The 26,363-nt window shown below is 41.9% G+C and overlaps 1 protein-coding gene and 1 long non-coding RNA gene across 3 annotated transcripts in view; one reads left to right on the top strand and one right to left on the bottom strand.

Annotated features, from left to right (window-relative positions):
• The first annotated feature begins 1,138 nt into the window (after positions 1 to 1,138).
• LOC132466928 (uncharacterized) lies at positions 1,139 to 1,853 on the top strand. The gene is made up of 3 exons (XR_009527928.1): positions 1,139 to 1,257; positions 1,425 to 1,489; positions 1,815 to 1,853. It is a non-coding gene; the product is annotated as an uncharacterized LOC132466928 (long non-coding RNA).
• Positions 1,854 to 20,505: 18,652 nt separating this feature from the next.
• Positions 20,506 to 26,363, bottom strand: part of LOC132461367 (copine-5-like) — a 111,430-nt gene continuing 105,572 nt past the window's right edge. For both annotated transcript variants that reach the window (XM_060056456.1, XM_060056464.1), the window contains one exon: positions 20,506 to 22,748. In XM_060056456.1, the coding sequence (XP_059912439.1) occupies positions 22,557 to 22,748 (192 nt within the window). In that variant the 3' untranslated portion in view covers positions 20,506 to 22,556. The remainder of the gene's footprint in view (positions 22,749 to 26,363) is intronic.

Consider the following 26,363-nt stretch of genomic DNA (forward strand, 5'->3'; position numbering starts at 1 on the left):
AGAATCAAACTTTTGAGAAATACTTAATGCATTACGAAAATATAGGTTTGACCAGTTTCAATGTTTTGTGGGTCTGTGAGAGAGAGAGGGGGAGAGAGAGAGAGAGAGAGAGAGAGAGAGAGAGAGAGAGAGAGAGAGAGAGAGAGAGAGAGAGAGAGAGAGAGAGAGAGAGAGAGAGAGAGAGAGAGAGAGAAACAAGTACCATTAACTGTAGCAACACAGTGGAACACAATGTAACTAGTGCAACATCAACTTTTTGATTTAACACTACTTGATTTTTAATCAAATCAAGTATTATTAACAGACAATAAAAAAAGCACTGATATGAAGTGACACTAATCAATGCTCTTAAAGGTCCCATCTCACTCATACTTTATGAGGTTTTCTAACATTAATATGAGTTTCTCTAGCCTGCCTATGATCCCCGAGAAGCTAGAAATGGCCTTAGGTGAAAAATGAGCACTAGGTATCCTGTGGGGTATTCCACAAAGCCGGTTTTATCACATAACCGGGTAAGTTCCCAGGGTTTGCGGTAATCCTAGGTTTTCCGTTCCAAAATGACGTTAGTTACTATCGAAACAAATGCTCTGAATCGAACCTGGTCGGAGCAGGTTTTGCGCAGGTTAGGTTTGGAACATAACCCGGTTTTGGGTATTTAAACCCGCATTCACCGTAGATTTCATGTGTTCACAATGGCATGCCCTTTTGATGAGAGGCCTGTTGATATCGGAGCGCAAATTATTCGTGTAATCCACCGGGAACGATTAATAAAACCACGGCTCGACATCTTGGCATATCCGGATGACTTTTTGCTGGAGATATAGATTCTCGCGCAAATCATTAATGTATTTAAATAGTCTTCTCCAGCCTTACATAGCCAACACTACCAATCGAGGACCTGGCCTCAGTTCACTCCAGGCTATTTGCGTAGCCCTCAGTTTTTTGCAAATGGTAGTTTTATATCAATTTTTATAATGCATAAAAAGAAGAACGTAAAAAAAGAAATAGAAAGTAAGTGATGTGCACTGAAAGATAAGTTATCTATTATTAATAATAAGGAGGTCACAGCAGCATTATTTTATCTTGACTTTGGCTTGATATAAAATGGACTGATGTGTTTATTTTTATTCAGGCAAAATCCACTGTATATAGACTCAGACTCTGATGAGCCATCTGGTGAACCTAGGAAACCACGTCTTTCACGGCAGCCTGATGTGAGAGTTCCAGTAGCATGGTCCTCACAACTGGCAAGAAATGGTAAGTCACATGTATTGTATGCCCCTTTTGCAGATATGTTTGCAGGTGCCGGTGCAATTTCACCATGGTAAGCTCTCAAATAATGGTCGGTAGTCACATAAGCCTCTGTATGTCTTTTGTAAAATAATTTCATTCACTGACTTTTACATTTCTTTTGGGTGTTTCAGAAATGATGGCAGCATCCGCCGGCGGCGCTGGGCGTCTCACCAGCTGCAGGTCCCACAGAGAGAGGGTATGATGCCATACTTCCAGCAACACTTTTAGTACAGCCGTGGACACAGAACTCCACAATGAAACTGACACATTAGCATGACATAAAATTACTTAATAATTTTTTTTTGTTATGACCTCATTTGGTAGCTGACAACACAATCTGCCCTCTCAAAGTTGTGTTAATGCTTCCAAATATCTAAATTAATATCTTTGTTTTAGCAGGTACCAGTATATCACCATATGGTTCTGTGCACACCCCATTTCGTGCCCCACAATATGCACAAAACGGTAATGGTTATTTGGTCTTGTTGGAATTGTTGTAAATTACTTGTATTTATTTATAGATGTGACCATGCAAGGTGACAACGGGCAGCTTTTGAAAGGCAAGTCTATTAGAAAATGTTGTGCTATGTAACCACAGAAGTATTTTGCACATTTTTATCTCATGACAATTTGTTTGACAATTTGTTTTTATCCTTATTTAAGACCTTGGCATCCAAAAGATGACAAAAATGCTCGCAGAAGTGCTGGTGGTTGTCAATGAACTCTCAAGGGATGTGCAGTTCATCAAGGGTGAATTGGCAGAGACTAGAATGACCCCAGCTTGTGGACCAGGGCCAGCCACAAGCCAAGACATGTTCCCCATCCAGCTGCCTATCACAAACGAAGAGGACTTCAATGTGGCCGAAACGTTGTTGAAAACTGAGCCAGTCCGACAAAAGATGGTAATTTGTTTGATAAACTGAGCTGCATATTGAGACATTCTGCATATTAGGCGGGGCCTCACCGGGCTTTACTGGGCCTTACCGCGCACCCCACCCCCCATCCCATATTCCAAAAAAAACAAATTTTTTGAAAGGTCTGACCATGCTGAACATTGATCAGAATGTTAAGCAAGGGATAATGTATAGAACGCCAGTCATTATCAGGATTTGCCTTGTGAATCAAGTAGAAAGACTTTACATTTTGGTCTCTACTATTTAGGGAAAGCCAATATACCACTCAAACCATACATTTTCTGAAAGCTTGTGTCCTCTAGATGTTATTAAACATGCAAAGACAGATGTCTCACCTGCCCCTAGCTCATGGAGAGTCATGTTCCTGTAATGCATTTCAGGAACATGAGGTGCATTTCCAATGCATTTCCAATGTATTCCAATGAAACATGTAGTGCAACCCAACATTTTCACTGTTAACATTTGATATCCATGTTCCGCATGGTCGTTCCAATTGAGTTAAACCCAACTGACGCGATGAGTATCTTCTCATTCCTTAAACAACCATTTTGTATTCATGTCTTTCAGTTGCTTCTCGGCAGTGTGACCGAAAACTCACACAGCAGGCCTTCAGCGACATTGTCAAAAATTGGCTACGTAACGCCCCTTGGCGTGCAGGAGGCATCGAGAAAAAGTAGATGTAGGTGAATTTGATATTCCTAATATTCTTAAATTGCTGTTGCATAAGTTGCTCTGCAAAATGTTTAATTGTGAGTGCTGACATGTTGTCCTTGTGCTTCTCTCCCACAGTGTCCTCTTCATAAGAGCTATGGCCCTGGTTGCAGCCTTTTGTTTTTTGTTGTTCTCAAATAAATGGTTTTATCCATAGTAACTAAATGAATCCAAAATGTGTCTGTTGTTATTATACAGTTAGTCTTATTGTTGGCGACATAGTCTAACTGCTAAAGAGTTTATTTCAAGGTGGATGTTGATTGTTCTGCAGCTAAAATGGCCATCACTCATTGTAATACATGTATATTATACTCATTAATTCATATAAATAAATATTTAGTATACCTTTTAGATAATGGTTGAACCAATATTGATTCAGTAACATTATTTCAACATAAAATCAACTGAAATTTAAATGAAGATTCTCATTTAGATGATGGTTGATTCACCATTGATAAGTAACATTATTTCAACATAAAATCAATTGAAATTTAAATGTAGATTCTCATTTAGATGATGGTTGAATCACCATTGATTCAATATCGATATGGTTGAAGATCCAATGTTGATTCAACAAAAAGTAGAGGGGACACTTTCAACATCGTTTCAATGTCAGGCTTCAACGTAGTATCAACATTTCTGCCAAACCATATTTAATCATTGATTCAACTGAATTTTGATATCTGGGTTAGTCACACATTTCTGGGACATTTTCAAAATTAGGTCCTCCCACAAGATTTTTTGGAAGCACTCTATAGTAAATTAACGAGAAGGTTAGGGTTAGGGATAAACAAAGCTCAATTCCGATAAGTGAGGCAGGATCCAACAGTTCCAGTGAAACGTGGGAAAATTGGGCATTTGGTGTAGGACTGTGGGAACATAGGGCTGTGGGAACATTAGGCAAGCTCCCTTCATTGCTTCATTATCTAACAGAAGACACACATCAGCTTCCCACCACTGTTCTCAATAAATCCAAAGGCTTCCAATGTAGATAAAGTGTAGTCTTCGTTGTACTTCCTCACCTTTCCGGCTTGTGTGGGATTATCAGTATTAGGCCTTTTTAAATGTTTAACAATTGTCTTCAAAGTAGGCTACTTGGCGTTATCAGACTCTGAGAATGCTTTGACAGATTGACGTAATGTTATAAAAGAGTTACTATTGGCCCAAAAAGAAAGCGGGGTTCAGTGCTGAACACAATGCGCCTGTTTAATTCACCTGTCGCAAAGTCACGCCCCCGTCGTTACCATGACGAACTCGGACAAACAAATCAGACTGGATAACAAAAACATATGGTAAAAAAAAACATATGGCCTAAATGATACATTTCAGCTGAAGTTGGAAGTTATTAATTTAGCTGCGAGACGTGAAGTTAAAGCCTGGGGGAGTTTGACGTAATGTAAAAACTGAGGGTTCAATGGTTTAACGTTACTCAGACGGGAGTAATGACGCTAGCCCAAGCACTTGCTCCATAAATATGGTATGTTTATATATTTTATAGCAAACTTTTCCCGGACCCCTTGGCAATGCACCGCGGACCCCTGGGGGTTTGAGAACCACTGGTTTAAGGTACCCCATACCTTATTTAGCTATTTCTAGATCTAGGAGCACTAGAGTTTTCATTTCTGTAAACCAGACTATTTTAACTATACTTCCTGGCATCAACTGGTTGCTATGACACCTTCCAATCAGGATTTCGACCCCTACACAGCACTGAGACCGCCCTTATTAAAGTTGTAAACGACATCCGTCTTAACACAGACTCTGGCAAAACCTCAATACTAATGCTACTTGACCTCAGTGCTGCATTCGACACTGTAGACCATACATTACTTCTGGAAAGGTTAGAAAACTGGGGCTTTCAGGCACTGTCTTAAATTGGTTCAGGTCCTACCTACAAAATAGGAACTACTTTGTTTCCATTGGCGACTTTGTATCAGAATCAACCAACGTGACATGTGGAGTCCCACAAGGTTCGATCTTAGGACCCTCTTTATTCAACATCTACATGCTCCCACTAGGGCAAATCATGCAAAATAACAATATTGACCATCATTGCTATGCTGATGACACGCAAATCTATGTATCGCTATCACCAAATGACTATCGGCCCATAGATCTGCTGTGCCAGTGCATTGAGCAAGTGAAGGAATGGATGTGCCGAAATTTCCTTCAACTAAATGAGGACAAAACAGAGATAATTGTATTTGGTTCTAAAACAGAAAGGCTTAAAGTAACCCAACACCTTCACTCTCTGTCCCTGAAAACCTCAATCAAAGCCAGAAATCTAGGGGTTATCATGGATTCAGATTTACATTTTGACAGTCACATCAAATCAGTTACAAAATCGGCATATTATCACCTTAAAAATGTAGCAAGACTTAGAGGGCTCATGTCCACCGAAGACTTACAAAAACTTGTACATGCCTTTATCACTAGTAAGCTTGATTACTGCGATGGTCTCCTTACAGGTCTCCCAAAACAAACTCTGAGGAAGCTTCAGCTTGTTCAGAATGCTGCTGCTAGAGTTCTAACAAAGACCAAAAGATTTGATCATATTACACCAATTCTGAAATCGTTACATTGGCTTCCTGTAAGTCAGAGAATTGATTTTAAAATCATGTTGCTTACCTATAAATCCCTACATGGTTTAGGCCCAAAATATTTAACTGATATGCGTCCACTACATCAGCCTTTTAGACCACTAAGAAGCTCCGAGACCAATCTGTTAATTATCCCCAGAGTAAACACAAAACATGGGAAAGCAGGATTTAGTTACTGCAACAAATAGCTGGAATAAACTCCCAGAGGATTTAAGACTTAATATTGTGCTGCCCTCTAGAGGCTGTGACTTTAAACACACTCTGTAGGTGAAAGGTTGGGCCTTGTAGCCAGAAATGTACGAAGATGGTCCTAGGACAGTCATTTTTATTTTGTGACAGAGGCACATTAGTGATTTACAAACATTCACCAACCAGGACGGTAGTTCGCAATGCATTTTCTACTCATTTGGTTCCTTTCACTTCATTACACAGATAAACGCCACATATATAGATTCTCCCGTGATACGTAGATGTGTGATGTAGACAGTGTTTATACATTACACACTACACAAGATTAAACCTTGCACTTATGGAATAACAATCATTGTGGTGTATGGGAATACGTTTGCCATGCAGCACATCTTCCCCATGAGGAAGCTTCCCATTCATCAGGTTCATGTTTGATTGTGGTCGCTGTCTCCTGAAAGAGGCTGGTTTCAAGTATTTTCCTTATAAGCTTGGTATTTCCCTGTGATCTGACCTGAATATACCGACTACATCAGTTAAATCATGTGTTCATGTTCCTATACCCATTCCTATTGATATTCTACTATCAACAAAGGTGATCATGTCATCACTTTCACTAAATTCATAATAATAATAATAATAATGCAATGCCAATAATGCGATTGTGCATGTGTAAACATATGTAAACTTCTTACTGTACACTTACTTTTTCCTTCTATGGTGTACATTTTAGAGAAAAGCTAAGAAATTGAAAAAAACCTTCATAATCAAGTGGAATAATAATAATAATAACCAATAAAATCAGCATGGATCAGGAAGGTCGGTTTTATGCTGGTGGTTTTGACCTCCTGGCGCTTACTTTTTCCTTCTATGGTGTACATTTTAGAGAAAAGCTAAGAAATTGAAAAAAACCTTCATAATCAAGTGGAATAATAATAATAATAACCAATAAAATCAGTATGGATCAGGCCAGTCGGTTTTATGCTGGTGGTTTTGACCTCCTGGGTTGTAAAAAACCTTCTTGAATAGTCTTGGCTCAGGTCAGACTGTTGGTCACAACGACATGGCTGGTTCAGAGGTCTGCCACGGCACCCTGAAGGAGAAAGACAAGACGCTAGATGAACAATTAAGATCACTCTCTTACCTAGAGTTGCCCAAAGGTTTGTGGCAAGGCATTTCAAATTAGATTAAAATGCTTAAAATCCTTGTATTTTGTATAGATTGCAGGGAATTTTCTCAGTTTGAGTCAAATGTTTTGTGCTGAAAGGACAATGACAGGCCATTACAGGATGGACATTAAATCAAAAACTATTCTAATTGTTATTCTATAGAAAATAGGTTGAGAACCCCTGAACCAACTCTGAAAACATATCCACCATCGTTCCAAATGGACTTTATTCACATTTGAAAGATAATAATTCACCAAGATAATATTGCAATGATAAGGGTATACATTAGTTGTATTACAAATAATTGTGAACCACAATTTCGATCCAATCCTTCTTCAGGTTACTAGCAATTTATATACAGTTCATGAACTCTGTAAAACCTGATTTCAAGGCAATAAAATATATTTATTTTGAGGATGTGGTTTTACACAACACTGTATCGACTACAATGAGTTCAACAGCAAGTTTCACTTTCATTTTCCAAGAAATAAGGGACAAGGGACACAGTTATCAAGTAAAATTAGGCATTCAGCTCAAGGATTTGATTCCAATTTATAAATTCCTACAACCTTCCTACAATAGGCTTAAAGGGTAATTCCGGTGTAAAATGGATTTGGGATATGTTTTGTATGTCGAAACGTTGAAACGTTCGTTTTGGAGCACAAAAACAGCATATAGACGCTTTCTTCAGTTGGCTATTTTTAGCAGATTCTATCAAAACACTATAAACTTTGAACGATGGGGGCACTGGTTATGGTAAAAACTAAATCACTATTTTAAACCACTTAAAAGGCTAAAAGTAGCCAGACACTTCTGTGGTATTATAATAAGGGTCTTAACATATAAAACAAGGCAGTGAGAAATTTGTAAGTGTACAGATTGTTTATTAAAAGGACATTTTATACACAAAATACCATCAGTAGATCACCCGTCGACGCCATTTTGTTTTTAAGACTCGATAGGTAGATTGACGAACACAGAGATTGTGACATCCGTCAGCAACACGCAAACTCAGTGTTCGCCAATCTACTTTCTTAAAAACAAAATGGCGTCGAAGACTGATCTACTGATGGTATTGTGTGTATAAAATGTCCTTTTTAATAAAGAATCTGTACATTTACAAAGTTCTCAATGCCTCTTTTTTTTTTTTCAAGGGTGCCTTCGGGTAGACTTTGCACATTAAGGAACTTAATGAGTGCATCAGCCACTACAACAGGCGCCCACACTCACCCAACCGCCCTGTTGATCAACAAAGGGTTCCACCCGGCTGCGCAGGAAGCTGGCGGTTGCCTGCTGGATGTTGGAGACGTTCCCCGGGGCGTGTGTTTTCAGGTAGAGACCTAGGGCCACCGCCACTCTGAGCAGCTTCATCTCTGGAAGCCCCTCACAAACCACGGGGCTCAGGCAAATACTGTCCACAGCACTGCTGAAGGCACTGCTGATGTCCTGGAGACAGAAGAACCCCGCGTAGTGAACCTCAGGGTTAGGGTGCTATAGTGAACCTCAGGGTTAGGGTGCTATAGTGCACCTCAGTGTTAGGGTGCTATAGTGAACCTCAGGGTTAGGGTGCTATAGTGAACCTCAGGGTTAGGGTGCTATAGTGAACCTCAGGGTTAGGGTGCTATAGTGAACCTCAGTGTTAGGGTGCTATAGTGAACCTCAGGGTTAGGGTGCTATAGTGCACCTCAGGGTTAGGGTGCTATAGTGAACCTCAGTGTTAGGGTGCTATAGTGAACCTCAGTGTTAGGGTGCTATAGTGAACCTCAGTGTTAGGGTGCTATAGTGAACCTCAGGGTTAGGGTGCTATAGTGAACCTCAGGGTTAGGGTGCTATAGTGAACCTCAGGGTTAGGGTGCTATAGTGAACCTCAGTGTTAGGGTGCTATAGTGAACCTCAGGGTTAGGGTGCTATAGTGCACCTCAGGGTTAGGGTGCTATAGTGAACCTCAGTGTTAGGGTGCTATAGTGAACCTCAGTGTTAGGGTGCTATAGTGAACCTCAGTGTTAGGGTGCTATAGTGAACCTCAGGGTTAGGGTGCTATAGTGAACCTCAGGGTTAGGGTGCTATGGTGCACCTCAGGGTTAGGGTGCTATAGTGAACCTCAGTGTTAGGGTGCTATAGTGAACCTCAGTGTTAGGGTGCTAAAGTGAACCACAGTGTTAGGGTGCTATAGTGAACCTCAGTGTTAGGGTGCTATAGTGAACCTCAGTGTTAGGGTGCTATAGTGAACCTCAGGGTTAGGGTGCTATAGTGAACCTCAGGGTTAGGGTGCTATAGTGAACCTCAGTGTTAGGGTGCTATAGTGAACCTCAGGGTTAGGGTGCTATAGTGAACCTCAGGGTTAGGGTGAAATTGTTATCAGTGATTCCAGCTGTAAAATATGAAATTACGGTTCTGTTATAAGTATGAGCAATTTAATCTTTTATTTTGCTTAAAAAAGGTACTGTAGGTAGATTTAAGAGCCATCCCATACAGCTAAAAGTTGACTGAATGTATCAATGTATCAGCCATGAGAAAAAAAACACGTCTGAGATGTCATAAAGTATGAACGATTGTTTCCCAAAGTAATAATGCACAAACAAACACTTATTCCCTGAATGTATAGGCTGCCGCTGAATACAAGCTTGCTATGAAAAAAATACACACACACACTACAACAGATACACTAAAACAAGCATAATTCTATGCATGTAGCAATCACCAAAGATTGCCAAATCTACAAAGGAAGCTTTCTGAACAATTATTTCACATTCTACCCTCACTTGGTTTGCGTCCCGAAGCAGTGCTGCTGGGATCCTCTGGACCCACTCTTCCTGCAGTTGGTCTGCCACCTCCTTCAGTTTATTAGCGATCGGAACAGGGTCAAACTTGTCACCTGTAACACAGTGTTTGTTGTCTCACAACCAAATGGCACAGAGCATAATAAGGCTAAACAAAAGGACTCAAATGAATAACTCATAAGCAACATAGCTGTTGGAAAGCCACATAGTGGCATGATGAGCATGCCTAGTGTGAATAGGTATATTACATGGGCACACAAAATATAAAAACAAGAATACACACAAACTAAATTGGAGCACTAGATTGTATAATATTTGATAGCACTATGCAGCCAGCTGCGCCCTCCGGAAATATGTCACTTTGAGATATGTGATGTAACTTCATTCGGTGATTGCAGTAGCCTACTTTTGGGTTAAGATAAAATGCCATTATAATCAGTTATATAGAAATAAAACGTTGATGCTGGCTCGATATAGAATGGACACTTTTTGGTATTGAAAACCAACAGATAGTGTCAGTGCTTATTAAATAGAGCTGCTGTTTGTCAGTCATCCTAATCTTGTACACTATTAAGACTATATGTATACTATTGCTTAGATGCTTTTCGAAGGAGAGAGACTAACTCCATTGGAAATCGTCTAAAATGGTTGTAACTAATACGAGTGGCAATTTAAAACAATGAAAACCTTTTAGGATATGGTAAATCATATTCAAAATAAACGATCATAGACAGCACCGAAGTCTGTGTTATTTTAAGTCATCGATTAAATATTAACTTATGTTTGAACATCACTATGGAGGGTTGACCCATCAACAATGGATATTATGCAATAGGAGGTTAGGGTTAGGCATACTTGAAATGGTTGGCCTAATTACAAACACAGACCCATCGGTAAATGATGGTAATCGGACGGTCCAGTTGTGTATAAAGTTGAATCATACCATCGCCGACTCCATCCACCTCAATACACCCCAGGTCCTCCTGAAAGAGGCAGAGGACGATCTGAAGTGTCTGCTGCTGGATTGTTTCCATTGACTTTGTTTGAGGCATATTGAACCACTAAGCTAACGTCTAGATGTCTGTAAAGTCAAAGACACTGTCCGGAAATAGCTTTTCTTCTGAACACGTCTCCTAGCCAATAGCGCGCACCTGTCTCCTGTACGTCGTAGTACAGTATGCACGTCATAGTGCATCAGACGGTAGTTTCGTTTTGCAGCAGAACACCACCGCTTCCTATCGGTCCAGAAAGGAAGGACCCTTTGAACGATCTAATGCTAAACAAGTGAGTGAGGGGCCTCGACGAATTCCCTTTTTTGCATAGGAAATTTCCTTTCCTATGGAGATGACCCAGAAGTGCATAGAGGAAAGGTGATTCGAACATAGATATAAATAGAACTTCTATATATATCTATGGGTTCGAATTCAAAAAATGCTTAGGAAAGGAGCCTCGATGCCCTTTAACCCTCCTTTTCAGCCTAGGTTACTCCTGAGCTTCCTTTGCGAAAGGAAAGGAGATAGTGGTATCCCATAATCCTTTACGGCAGCAATATTTAAAGGTCCCATGACATGCTATTTTATGTATTCTTTAATATAGGTATTAGTGGGAAACTAACACAGTATTCAAAGACGTTCCCGAAATTCAGCCGTGGTGCAGAGTTACAGCCAGTCGCACATTGAGCTTCCCCCAAATGCGCTGTTTTGGTGTCTGTAGCTAGGCCTATAATGCAATGAGGAGGAGCGAGGCGGGTCAAGGAGGAGGGTGGGGGTGTGGCCCTGAGCAGCTTGCAGCTACGGTACCATGCGCTCTGTTTACAGTGGATGTATTGCAATGGCGAGGCGCACACAGCCTTTAGCCATGTTCTGTAAATATTCTAGAACACACGGGAGTCCTGGAGCTCTATACCTAAATATTATCATATAGCCTACATAGATATCTATATCATATCATATATATTCAGAGGTGGGTAGGAACGCGCTACATTTACTCCGTTACAAATACTTGAGTAACTTTTTGGATAAATTGTAATTTTAGGAGTAGTTTTATTGCAACATACTTTTACTTTAACTTGAGTAAATATTTGAAGAAAGAACGGTACTTTTACGCCGTTCCATTTGGCTAGTGACGGTCGTTACTTTGTTTTTTGAGATATTTTCTTTTATTACATGCGAGATCTATTTCTATCACGTGAATATTCCTTAGCCCAAGTGAAGGAGTTCAAGTACCTCGGGGTCTTGTTCGCGAGTGAGGGTACTATGGAGCGTGAGATTGGCCGGAGAATCGGAGCAGCGGGGGCGGTATTGCGTTCGCTTTACCGCACCGTTGTTACGAAAAGAGAGCTGAGTCGCAAGGCAAAGCTCTCGATCTACCGGTCGATCTTCGTTCCTATCCTCACCCATGGTCATGAGGGTTGGGTGATGGCCGAAACGACGAGATCGCGGGTACAAGCGGCCGAGAGGCAATTGAATAACGCCTGCACACACACACACACACACAGGCACGCACGCACAACGCAGAGTGGTAATGGGGAGAGTTGGGAAAATAAGCTGGATACGGAGTGGGTGAAAAACTGTGTGTGTGTGTGTGTGTGTGTGTGTGTGTGTGTGTGTGTGTGTGTGCCCAACGCAAGTGGGAAGCGCAAAGCGCAAGTAGCTTTGTGGGCGGTTCTACGGCGCTATCGCTATTTTACAGGCGGATAAATGACACTTGCGTCGCGGCGCAAGTGTCTAAAGGGTTGGTCTGAAGCAGCCTAGTTACCCGTAGGTGTGGTTTGGGCGTAACGTCCAACAAACCAATGAGAGTGCCAGCTCCCATCCCCTTTAAGAGCCATGAGCGCATTTGAATCAGACGAGTTGATATTTTGACAGCGCGTCTGCAGTCTCCGATGAGACAGATGCACATGAATTTCAAACTGCAAATGGCTCAGTTTTTTGCCAAATAATATGGCCTAATTCACACATGGAATAAGGGGTTTTCTTCCACAACTTCAGAAATACTGAGCCCTCAAATAAATTTCGGCAAAGAAAACGTATATATAACATATGATATACGGTAACTGTGGTTCTATTTAATGATATACGCAATACATTATAAACATTGTTTCTTATCAGTATTGTATGCTATCCTAATATGCATGTGTCCCCGCGGTAATAGACATTGCCATTTATTGTATTATGCGTTACGTGTTTAGTTTGCGTGTGTTTAAACAAAGCACACACGCCCGGCGAGTGGCGGTGGTGGGAAAAGAACGCTCTGCGCCAGTTGTAAACTAGCAACGACACATGCGCCGCTTTTCCACCGCACATGTAGCTCGACTCGACACGACTCGACACGACACGACTCGACACGGTAGCAGCACGGGTGCTTTTCCACCGCAAATAGTACCTCCTGGACGTGGGCGGGGTCGGCTGCGCGAAAGGGCCGTGACGTATTTGTGTACGCGACGCAAACAACACATACGCAACCCACACATGGACAGAACCCACATAACAACAATGGAGGACATCGATCGCATTACTATTATTAGCTGGCATGTTGAAGAAGTTGGAGAAGTGGAACATGTTGGCTGCGGCGCTGCTATGGATGTTACCAGCATGGTTGCCATGTCGCTCTCGTGACTTCGTCACACTCTCTGGCCAATCAGTCGCCGGCCGTCTGCCGACGTCACCTTTTAGCATCGGCTCAGCTCGCTTGGAACCTAGAACGAGTAGGTACTAGAAAAAGCAGCCACTTCAGGTACCAGATACCATGGTACCGCGGTGGAAACGCAAAAAATGCGAGCTGAGTCGAGTCGTGTCGAGCTGGTACCATGCAGTGGAAAAGCGGCAACTAGTCACTTGCGCCAGATGCAAGATAGAGCCCTGTGTGTGTGTGTGTGTGTGTGTGTGTGTGTGTGTGTGTGTGTGTGTGTGTGTGTGTGTGTGTGTGTGTGTGTGTGTGTGTCACTCTGTTCGAGCCTGCATGAGAGTTCAATGTTGTCATTAGCTGTAACGTCTTTCTGACCAATCGCAGTTCAAGGCCGACCTGGGCTGTGCCACTTCGGGAGTGGGCGCCCCCCGAAACGTTAACGGGCCACAGGGAATTCCATGCTTAAAGCATCCAGGCGACTATGCGGCGAGCTGGGGCTCTCATGTTTTCCCCTGCGGTGTATTCCTTGTCCGCATCCCCTGCCATCCAGTTGTCATACGATTCATGCAGACTGGTTTTGAACGGCTGATTCCATGGATGTACTTTGTTAATAATGTTAGTTAACAGTTAGGCCTATACGTGTATTGGTTTTAATTAATATAATTTTGGATAAACCGAATTTATTTTAATTTTATTTAAAGGTTGATGTATTTAATTTTGCAAAGATTTAATTTGTTATTGTTTTAGTTCAAGGGTTATACATTTTATTTTTAAAGACCTTATTTATTTTATTTAAAAGGATGTTATTTACATTATCTTTATTTGAACATTGCTGTTTTATATTTTGTTGGTGTCTATTTTGTACCGTTTGTGTTGCTCTGTTTATTTAAAAAATAAATCGGAGAAACTCAGTACTTGTACTCTTGAGTACTTGAGTAGTCTTTTCACTGCATACTTTTTTACTCTTACTTGAGTAATTATTTTTACGAGTACTTTTACTTCTACTTGAGTAATTATAATCTTAAAGTAACAGTACTTTTACTTGAGTACATTTTTTAGCTACTCTGCCCACCACTGTATATATTATCACGGCCAAAAGCTGTGTGAGCCGATATTATGAATCTCAAACGACCGCGTTGGGTTCTCCGACGTTCCTGGTTCTTCCACGTCCACATCAATGTGAAGTAGACTGAACCGCGACAAGGAGGAGAAAGGGATTGTTGCCAGGCAGCGCTTAGGTGTAACAGGGTGTGTTATATCCTTTAAATTATAATTACACAATTGCCTTTGTTTTTCTGTATTACCTGAAGTTTAGCTTTCCATGCCGCCTTAAGCTCTATTTTATTTATTTTTTTGATTTGGCTCCACCTCCTTCTATACTCCCGCCCACATTCCAGAGAACCCGATAAGTTTCCCGCGCCCCCTGCCCTCTTCCCTTTGTTGCATACCCTTGGGAAGAGGTGTGTACATTTATATTGTAATCAAATCTTTGACCATCTTATAATTTATCATTATTTATATTAGTTATTTTGATTATATATTGTTTAATTGGAAGTCTGGGGTTTATAATCTATCCATAGTTATTAGATAGATTTCTGTGTTATGGGGAACTTTGTGTTTTGTTGCGATGTGCTAGCATATAACTGACCCTCGTGTCGTCATGCTAGTTCCCCTTCCCCCCCTGTGTGTTTCGTAGAGTTGGAGTAAGGGCACAAGGGCTAAGGAAGCTATTTGTATATGTGTGTATTCAGGTATGTCTTTTATTCCTTTTATTTCAATCATTTCTGTTGTAATATTGTATGTAGTTGCCCTTTGTTGCGATACCCTTGGGAAGAGAGTTGGAGTAAGGGCACAAGGGCTAAGGAAGCTATTTGTATATGTGTGTATTCAGATTCAGATCGAATAAATGGACGTCGGAGTGCCCGAGTCCAGACACATCGTGGGTCACGTCATTCATAATTAGAAAGAAACACAACGCAGAACGAACCGGTCACATAGGCACCTCCGCCTCCGGTCCCTCAGCGGGGCTCAAGCGGGAGACATTCGCCGCCAACAATCCCTTTCTCCTCTATGTCGTGGTTCATGTTCTTGAGGGAGTCAAAGCCAAAGTTCCTTCCCCCCAATTCATTCTCAACCTTGGCTGAGATAACCCCCACTACGAGTCTCGTTGTAGAAATACCAGAGACGAGAGTCCGACGTGTTATGCGCCATAACACCAAAAGCAGAACAGTTATCCAAATAACAAGGAAGTGTACAACACTTGCGTTACAGTCCTGGAGCTTTATATCTAAATAATATCATATAATACATAGATATCTATATCATATAATACATATTATCACGGCCAAAAGCTGTGTGCTCCTCCAGACGATATTATGATTCACAAACGACTTTGTCGGGTTCTGCGACGTCTCTGGTTCTTCCACTTTCACATCAATCTGAAGTAGACTGAACCGCGCGCTGCCTGCTGCCGGCTGCCCGCTGCCGGGCATGGTGCCTCGCGGCAACCGGCGGCATGTGGCAGTTCATGTACTTCAGCGAGTCAAAGCCAAAGTTCCTTTCCCCCAATTCCTTCTCAACCATGGCTCAGATAACCCCCTCTGTCTCGTTGTGGAAATACAAGAGACGTCAAAGAACCGACAAGAAACACTTGCGCTACAGTAGCCGCGTTTACATGGCACATCCGCATAGATTTCTATGCGGCATAGATCTGTTCCTAAAATGTGTTCCGAATGTACTGTATACATGGCAGTAACAAAAGTGTCCGTTCCGTCTCTCGCGCACACCTGACACATCTCTGGACCGGCGGCGACATAATGGATGTCTTATCGCTATCGGGGATTTTAAATTTAATTTGAATGAAAGCACAGCAGGAGAGAGCTTTTCTCTCCCTGCTCCTTCAATTAAGAAGGAGGACGACAGCGCAGCAACGTCAATTACTCGTCAGATCTTTATATTTACCTTAAGCTCCGCCGCAAACAAGAGGAATTTGGATGCGAGTCCGCAGCCAAGACTGGTGGGAAAGAGTGGTCTTACGGGAATTTAGTGACCAGGAATCCTCGAAGGTCCAATTGCGAACTACTGCAGCTGCCATCTCTCTAAGTTAAGAAGTATTTTAACGTTCAGCCTGCAAAAGTACTAGTAGCCTACTCATTTACAGTTATCTCGGACGAGCGCGGACACTACGATACGCGAACACGTCATTAATAAACACCCATGTGTCCCGTCGCTTAGCAACCGGCAACGCTTACCGGACTACTTTTACGGAGTGATAACAAAGACGTGAATCAGGCAATAAATCCACTTTCCTTGACAGCGGTGAAGTTCGGTGTGCTTAAAAGTACAGACGGAGCTCAGTGGACCAATTGCGAACTACTGCGGCTGCACTAAGTTAAACCCCAATCTATGCGGAATAAGTGTATACATGGCGATTTAAAACGGACTACACCACCTCTTCTATTCGGCATAGAATCTATGCCGAACAGATAATTGTATTCCGAATGAGGCGTATACATGACCATTTTCTATGCCGCATAGAAATCTATGCGGCATAGATGTGTCCATAGGCGTCGATTACGGGGGGACGGGGGGGGACATGTCCCCCCCACTATTTGAAATACGAATTTTGTCCCCACCAGTTTTAAAAATGTGCAAACCAATTGCGACTGAAAAAATCCCCACACACTCAACCGAAATCGTCGAGTCTAAAATCATGCGATAGGCGCGCTCGAAGACATCATTTATTAGATAGGCCTACCTAATAACCGTTGGAACACACAAGACCGGAACCCATAGCAACGCCGGTAAACAAACCCCGACTCCCGAGAAGCCCAATCCCTATGAGCTCCCCGCGCTACGGCCATCCGGAGGCACACAGAGCTTTTGGCCGTGATATTATATATACAATTATATTATATTATATACTATTATATATAGAGCTCCGAGAGTCGCAAACGGCAACAATCACTTTCTCCTCCATGCTGCAGTACACCCCGGACTGCACTGCGCTCAGTTTGACGGTTGAACGCTGATTGGCTGTTACGTTACACATGTCACTCAGTGGCCACGCTGTTGAACGCTGATTGGCTGTCATCACGCGAAATTCGTGTCAAAGTTTAAATTTGTCGCGCCACAAATCCTCGTGAACGCGCTCGCCTGTGCACGGCGAAAGTGTGGCGCGACAAATCAAAAAAAATCGCCCGATACGCGTCTATACGTTCACTTTGTATGGGATCTTGTCGTCCCGTTGCGTTTGGTGTGAACGCACTGGAGAAGTTTCAAGACAGACAGCCAAAATTGACATTTTTATTCAGAAAATAGCCGGTCCTTTTGCTTCCTATAAAACGCATGTTTGTGACACTGGATATCGATATGGATACGTCATCTAGCCTGCATGTGGAGGTCCACATAAGGTAAGAAATTGGTTTACGTAAACATTGCTGCTGGTTCTGTTTGCTCGTGAATCGTGATGACCTGGCCAAAGGTTACCCACGGTCCGAAGCGATTGTGATCTGATTCTGGTTGGTGCTCCAGTTAGTATGCATTGTATATATAGATTGCAGCTAGTAGCAGCTACACACGGTGCGTTGCTATGCCAATGTGGTTATAGTTGGTTTTGTCTGATTGAGATATGTGACGACTTGAAGCCCGGTAGGCCTATCCTGACATGAATATGTTCTCGCATAACCTGTGTGATTATCCTAAACTGAAGGGGATTTTATTTGCGGACAATTTTCTTATGATGTTGTAACGAGTGAAGTCTACATTGGTCCTTCGCAAGTGTTTACTGGTGGTCAGGATTTGGCAGATGCAATTCTCCTCTGGGTGCTTGTATTTTTCTTCTTTTTTTAATGCAGCATAACATATGCTACCAGCAGCCCTTGCTCGTCTTCAAAAGGCTGATGCTCAGTACCTCGTTTCATTTCGTACCCCCTTTACAGTCTGGCATTGTTTGTCTGTACAGCGAACGTAAACAAACAACTAAGCTAAGGTTTTAAGTATTACTTTTCCTCCAGAGATCCCGCTAATGTTGTGTTATAAAGAAAAAAAATAATAACGAAGCTCTGAATACTGATTTAAGCTTCAAATACTAATTTTCCGAACCAGTATTCGAATAATTTCAACACCTGACAATACACTGTACAGCATATTGTAATGCAGCGTTGAATGGATGAATAGCTTACATAAGGGTACCCAGCACTTTTCAGACCACACTCAAGCTTATGGTTATTGTCCCCACCACTTCTAAAAACAAACTGACGCCCTTGGATGTGTCCATGTAAACGCGGCTAGTGTGTGTATTCACACACACACATGTGGCGCTCGCACGATCGTGTCTCATTGGCGGGCCAACGTCTCTGGGCGGGCCAGGCAGAGTAATGGGAGGAGCTTAGATGCTTTATGACGACATAAATAAAGACATTCCAAATCAGCGCACTTGAGCCTCCGTTTTTTCCAAGGCGAGCAGAACAGCTAGTACTCGTTTTACACCAAATGCAAGTTTTAGCCACTGGGGGACCATAGGCAGGCTAGGGGAACTCATATTTATGTTAGAAAACCTCATAAAGTGAGATTTTCATGTCATGGGACCTTTAAAGCAACATGAAACCGACGAAGTTTACCGACACTACGCGAAGCATGAGAGACGCGGTAAAGCAGAAGAATAGAAGAGAAGGAAATGCAATTGATAATAATGGATACCAATTCCAGAAACATAATTATTAGAATATAAATTAATTAATTCATTGCTGGTTAGTAAGCACATAAAATACACCATAAGAAAATAAAATGCCAACTTCCCATTTACGAAAGACTACTGGGGGCAGTTAATTCCAACATCAACATAAGTTTAGCCTCTTTTTTTTCACATGTGAATTGGAATTCAAGTGGCCTAAAATATTCCCGTTGGCCAAGTCCGACCTAAATGGTTCTCACTGTTGGCGATAACCTGATTGATATCAATACGACAAGAACGCATGGATCAAAGAGCGCTTGCTTTAGTCAATCTTCGGAAAATTGTAGTTTCACACTAGAGACGCTAGAGGTCAGCAATACCCGCCGTCACGCAATGACGTCGGTTAGGAAGAGTGGAGTCGAATTCATTTTAAACAGTGCTGTCTTTTCCTATGTTCGAAAGGATGCACCTTTTCATCTCTCCTTGACCCGATGACGTTTTCCTCAAAGGTTAAGGAAAGGAGGCATAAAGGTTAGGAGATTTGACTATTCGTAGAGGCCCCAGGTCTTCAGTAGATTCTGTTATAACAGTTTTTCCAGAAGATGGCAGTGTTTGACCACTGATGTGGATTCTTATTGCCCCACCCCAATCAACGGAGAGACATATTTCAGCAATGATAAATGAAGTAGAATCTACAATTTACACTACTGTAAATAATGCATACTTGTGTTTGTGTGGTTGGGGGTGTGCGTGTGTGTGTGTGTGTGTGTGTGTGTGTGTGTGTGTGTGTGTGTGTGTGTGTGTGTGTGTGTGTGTGTGTGAGTGTGTCTGCGTGCATGTGAGCGTGCATCTGTGCGTGAATATACGTGTGTGTGTGTGTGTGAGACTGTGTGTGCGTGTGTGTCTGCTCGCATATACAGTGACTCTAATACATTGTACATTGAGATGTTACTTTATGAATAAATTGTTCACTTCAAAGTGTGCATGTATGAGCATGTATGTGTGTTTACATGTGTATGTGTTTAGAGGAGAGAGCGAGAACGATAGATAGAGAGTGTGTGTAGAGTGAGATAGATCACCGTAGCTCTTTTCTGACTGTCAGGCATTATGCAGCACACCTTGTTGTTGTCTTGTTGGTACCAGTTTCCCCTCATCAGAGCATCACAAACAATAACAACTGCACCAGTGCAACACAACTACGTCACGTCATTCCGTTGCACAACTCCATCGTATATAATCTCTCTTGTTACATTCAGAAGGATTGTCGTGAAGGGTTACTCACCAATGGACATGTATGTCGATAAAGCACAGGTTGTCCAGCCAGTAGAGGAAAACCTTGATGTGATCTGACCTGACATCCAGAAGCCTTAAAGATGCATCACCCTGTCCCGAGCTTCCACTTGGGGCAACATCATCTTGTCTTCAAAAGTCTACTTTAACCGACAACTATACTATACTTACAATTCAATCATGAAGTCTCTATGGTCAAATTACAGTTTGTTCTTCAATAGTGCTGGTTGGATTGGACTAAAGCAAACACTTACAAAAGTATGACTTACAAAAGTAGTTATTTTTTTAATTAATTTTCATTTAAGGCAGTCCAATACAAAGCATTTCACGACTCACCATATGACAACAATCATGTACATTAAAAACCCGTTCAGAAAAAACACAAAAAAACTAAACAAAGCAACCATGCACATTAGAAACCCAGAGATATAAATAACTTATTCAAAAAGGGAATTAAAAAACTAAAAACAAACCATCGAACATGCTTGTTGGCATCAGTTGTCACTTCTGTAGACTGACAGGTCATCCTGACAACACGTGTTTGAAGAACAGGTTTTTTTTGCGAGGCACAGGAGAAGAAGTAAAAGAAGAACAAGAAATAGCAATCAGTCCACAGAGCTTGCTGCCATGTTGGGCTCAAACATACATACAATCCAGATGGGCTGTTCACTATTACTACAGATGTCAGCACTGCACTATAAAAACACCTCTCATCGTTAGGTTGTTCAAAACAGGGATGCAGACACATTTTAAATACTTCAAGAACAGGGCTTATTTTGGATGTTTATCCTTTCGCTATAGTGACATATAGAGGAGGGTTTATGGTTTATAATAGAAAACAAAAAAAACAAACCTAAAAACTGAAATCAATGGAAATGGTATTCTCCAGAAACTGAAAATATTGTACAGTTATATGCATAAAAGTATTATATTAAAAGCGTTGGAGAATCAATACATGCACACACACACACGCACACGCACACACACACACTTCAAAGTTAGGTCCTTACACACATATTACCTCTGATATTTCCTTCCATTTCAAACAACCCATTACACAACACAAACAAGTTCAAGCAAATTGTAGTTTATTCTAAATTGGATTTGTTTATTACATTCCCATATAAGATAAAAAAAGATCTTGACCACTGCAGCGGCTTCGATTCCATAACGCCTCGGCTATAGGCGGTGTTTAGGTATGCTACATCATGACTGTTAGTAGAGAACACATCACCCGTCACCTCCTCATCTCATTCAACGTGGGCCTGATTCAGAGGTTGATTACAGCATCACACACATTTAATAAATGGACCTGAAGAAGACCCCAACAGGATGTTGTAATGTGGCATGCATTTGACCATAACAGCCGTTCTTCTGTGAACATTTTAGCTACAGTGTGTGTGTCCCATGTGCTTATCCTTTGTGCTTGTTGACAGATCTCAAAATTAAAAAAATATTAAGTTATGCTGATAATAATAGGCCTGCTTATTATTTAGTGTTTTTAATAGGGTTTAGGCCTTCTGAGGATGATAGAATGTATGAATGATAAAGTTGAATCAAACAGATGATGTTTAAAAATGTTTTGCAATTTATCAATCTGTGTGCGATTCGGTTTAAGCCACACATTTAAAATGTATGTTAAACATAAAAATGTATCTTTCTTCCATGCCACTGTGGATAACATTCAACAATAAATATTGGATTATGGGGAATTTAACTATTCTATATTATACAACATGCTTTTAGAACCATTTACTGAATAATGACATGAGTTCAGATTTCATGACGTGAATGCTTGATTAACAAGCGTACAAAGAGAACAAACTACGGACCTTTTCATCTCTCATAATTTATGTGAATATGAAAATAACTTTGACATTTACAATTCCAGTAGGGATTACCCCAAAAAATCACATTACTAAGCCACATCAATGACTGACAAGCAAGGCTTAAGTCAAAGTTCAAATTAGGGTGCATTTGTCCTGATACACTTATAGAACAGCCAAAGACAGGCACAAGTTTTGATTTACAACATGACCTTTTGAACGATCCTTCGTCAAATTTGACATGAAACAGTCACTGGCCTCATTGTTAATCTAAAAGGCTTCAAGTTCTCCAAAAAAACATTTCCAGTGTCTCATCTGGAAGAAATGGAGAATTCACAAAATTCATTACAAACTAAAAAAAATTAACACTTCCTTCGCCTCAACTTAGGTGGAAATACGACTTAAATTGTTCCTTGCATGTCATTTCCTGTGCCAACAACAGCCACCCCCTGTTCTGCCGGAGTGTAACCACAGGGCGGGGCTAGGTCAGATCTGCGTGTGGTGGTGCGTGTTCCCGGGCCCTGTGTACGGGGGGGGTGCTGGGTTGGGTTTTATCCCTCTGCTCTTCATGTAGGAGATGAACTGGTCAGGGATCTCCGCGAGCACGTCTTTGGCGAGCCGCGCCATGCTCAGCACGTGGTTGCCCGTCCGGTCCATGTAATCACGGAAGGGGACGAACTGCAAGGCAGAGGCGTGCCATGTTAGTGATACCAATGGTAACCCTCACATTGTGCAATCAATAACTTCAACCTGGACTAGAAACACTGTAAGCTATTTACGCTATAAAAATAATTATATAAGTATAACTTTTTTCACGAAACAAAATTTGCCTATACAGTACATGAGTCAATGCTGCCAGGGTCATTTTTCTCTATAAATAGTTATATTGTGGTCTACATTTGCATCCCCTCACCCTGGAAAATCTCAGACGACAGTAACTGTTAATATTAATATATTGTCTATAAAGCTATATACGTGGGAAAACTTAAAGGTTGGGTATGGAATTCTCTTTTTTGGCCATTTTTGCAAAATTACTTGAAATCCTTATCATAACCCACTTACAGCCACTGAGTTAGAAGTACTGACGTGGAAATTAAACAAGTCAATCCTCTGTGGAACGGGCAGGGCTCGAAAAACTCCAACCAATGATTTCCAGAACCACTGAGTGGCATTGGACAGTAAGTACGTCAATCAAACGGTCGTACTGCACTCCCCCTACCCCGCGCTTGACCCCTTCGTGCACGTACTCAAAGCTTTTGACCCAGAGCAAGCTTCTGTTTGTTGTTATCCTGCTACTGGAGCTAGCTAACTAGCTAATCCACATTTGGACCTAGCACTAGAAGACAACCCTAAACTCCAGCCTGGCTCGCTCTCGCGCATCTGTGTTCGCGCTCGTGCGTGATTGCGCGTCCATGTACTTGGAATGGGTGGAGTCAGAGTCAGTGTTGAAGGAGAGGGGGTAGGACCATTTGAGGTGTGTATTTTCAAAATCTGCTGGCGTATCGCAAATCCCATACCCAACCTTTAAGATATTGCAGGTTTAATACGATAAACCGCCACCATTCTCTTATCACAAAAATAATGGATGTAAGAGGGCAGGATAGCGTAGTGGTAGTGTAGTGGCCGAAAGGTGCTGGTTTGATAACCACGATAGTGTAGTGGTAGTGTAGTGGCCGAATGATGTTGGGTTTGATAACCAGGATAGCGTAGTGGTAGTGTAGTGGCCGAATGATGTTGGGTTTGATAACCAGGACAGTGTAATGGTAGTGTAGTGGCCGAATGATGTTGGGTTTGATAACCAGGATAGTGTAATGGTAGTGTAGTGGCAGAATGATGTTGGGTTTGATAACCAGGATAGTGTAATGGTAGTGTAGTGGCAGAATGATGTTGGGTTTGATAACCAGGATAGTGTAATGGCCGAATGATGCTGGGTTTGATAACCAGGATAGTGTAATGGCCGAATGATGCTGGGTTTGATAACCAGGATAGTGTAATGGCCGAATGGTGCTGGTTTGATAACCATGGCCCACCTGTAGGCATCCTTGAGCCAGAGCATGGCATATCAACAAGCTATGAGTTATTCTTCTTTCCACACATGACTAAATATGATCCAGAAGAAGTTCTTTAAGAAGAAAAGTTTGGCTTTTTTTTTATTGATTTCTTTATTGTTTTGGCCTGGCTCATGTGTTGACCTAAGGATAGTCTATTGAAGCCAGCCTCACGTCGTTTGTCGGGGCATTTAATAGGAGAAGGTCAGATGCTAGTTTGGGGGGTAGGTATGACCATTATAGTTTCTACATGCTTGTAGCAACTATTATGTTGGAGTTATGTGTGTGTTCTAGTAGCATCTATGTGTAATCTTCTGCATAATAGTTGCTACATGCTTGTAGCAACCATTATGTAGAGTTATGTGTGTGTTCTAGTAGCATCTAAGTGTAATCTCCTGCAGCATTTTAAATAAAGACGTGGAAAGCTAATTCAACACTCGCTGAGCCACAATTAGAGCACAAGACCAAAGTCCCCTGCGACACATACTGACTTGCTAACGGGAATGTAATAAAGGTAATGACCAAAGGCTCAAGTCAAGTTACAACGAAAACAAAGATAGTGTTGCGATTGCTCTATGATTTGCTCCCCAGGCATTGGTTCTTAGACAGGTGAGGGGCGTCATTGCGTCACCGCAACGTGGGACACCTGGACCTCATCAACTAATCACACGCCTTCTTAAGCCTGGCGGGGACTTCTCGTCGGCGCCAGATTATTCCGTCTCATTCGGTATTTTGGCTGACGTGTGTACATTGACCTTTGATTCCCAAACCTGATTTTGTGATTCCTAAACGTCGTGTTATCCTTTCGCCAGTTCCTCGCCAGTGGACCACCCCCGGACCGCAACACTCTCCGGTGCCTCCGCCAGCTACGCCTACCCGCTCCTGTCTTCGCCTTGCCCGCTGGTTATCTTTTGAGTTCTCCTTTACTGACAATAAACCGTGGATTGTCCGTACTGTCTCTGTCTCTGCATCCTGGGTCCTAACCAACCTTTTCACCAACCGTAACAGATAGGGTGACGTTTCCAGTTCAGATTGCACCCTCTACTCAACCCCCCAGTGAGCTCACTCAGACCATCACATATGGTCACTGGGAGGAAGTAAACACAACTGACATCATGAATATACTTTAACATTGTGCGTTTCTCTTTCAAAGCGCACTAACTTTGCTGTTACCATGGTTACAGCAATTTCAAGTTGAGCCTTGAGTTGATGGAGTTGTTGGCGGAGGCGTAACAATTAATCATTGGTAAAGTCTGTTTTATGTACCACAACGGGGAAAAACCCATCCATGGCAGCTATTGTTTTGTACTGCCTCTTCATTGATCACTTTGCATCATACCTTACTACACGCGGACCATGTGCTAAGAGCGGAAAGTAAAATGACTCAGCCATTTGTGCTCATTCTGAAACAATGTAGCATTACTTTTGTTCAAAATGTTGGGGGAATTCTGTACTGGGGTCATAGTAAAGTGAACTTAAGGCACACTTGTTCAAGACAGGCCTGGACACATCTCTGACGTGACACCTTTGCAGAATATGCCTGTATACAGTCTTTGGAAAAAATTATATTTAACTGTTCCACAGTGCTGCTCTAAGTAACAGAATACATGAATACTTTGCTGCAGAATTATTGTGTGGGACAGGAGTTGTTGTGTTTATGTGTTTGTTTGTTTGTTAGTCATGGGTCTTTGAAGCTGCGACAGGTGTGAAAGTGTAAGTGATGTAGGGATAAGATATGGGTGGGCAGTTCCACATTATGCTAACAGTCCCTTGATAAAACACTTAAGTTCCTTCTCTGTGTCGGCCTGTACCTGCTTAGTGAAGCTTGTCTATTAAACCGTAAGAGATCAGGGCCTCGTTTCCCGAAAGCGTCGTTAGCCTAAGTGGATCGTGAAGTGCGTCGTAAGGGCATCGTAGAGTTTTCACCGCGTTTCCCGAAAGCATCGTTGGTAACGAACGTCGTGAAAACGCTCGTAACTAACGAGTACTCCAGGGGTACTCGTAGGTACTCGTAGGACGCTAAGAGCATCGTTAGCCTACTATAGCCTCAGTGGCGTCACCATCGGACATTCCGTGTATTGGATGCATTTTATTAAAACGCATTGCGCCTTTATGTGCTTAGTTTGGTGATTAATAAAGATTATTAATTAATTTATTAATAAAGATGTTAAAATGGCCAAAATAAAACGGGACAGTCCAGAAAATGTTTGCGCAGGCAGGGCACTCAAAATGTGTGAGAGAAGTG

Source organism: Gadus macrocephalus, chromosome 1, assembly GCF_031168955.1.
Source record: "Gadus macrocephalus chromosome 1, ASM3116895v1".
In the NCBI taxonomy this organism is placed as follows: domain Eukaryota; kingdom Metazoa; phylum Chordata; class Actinopteri; order Gadiformes; family Gadidae; genus Gadus; species Gadus macrocephalus.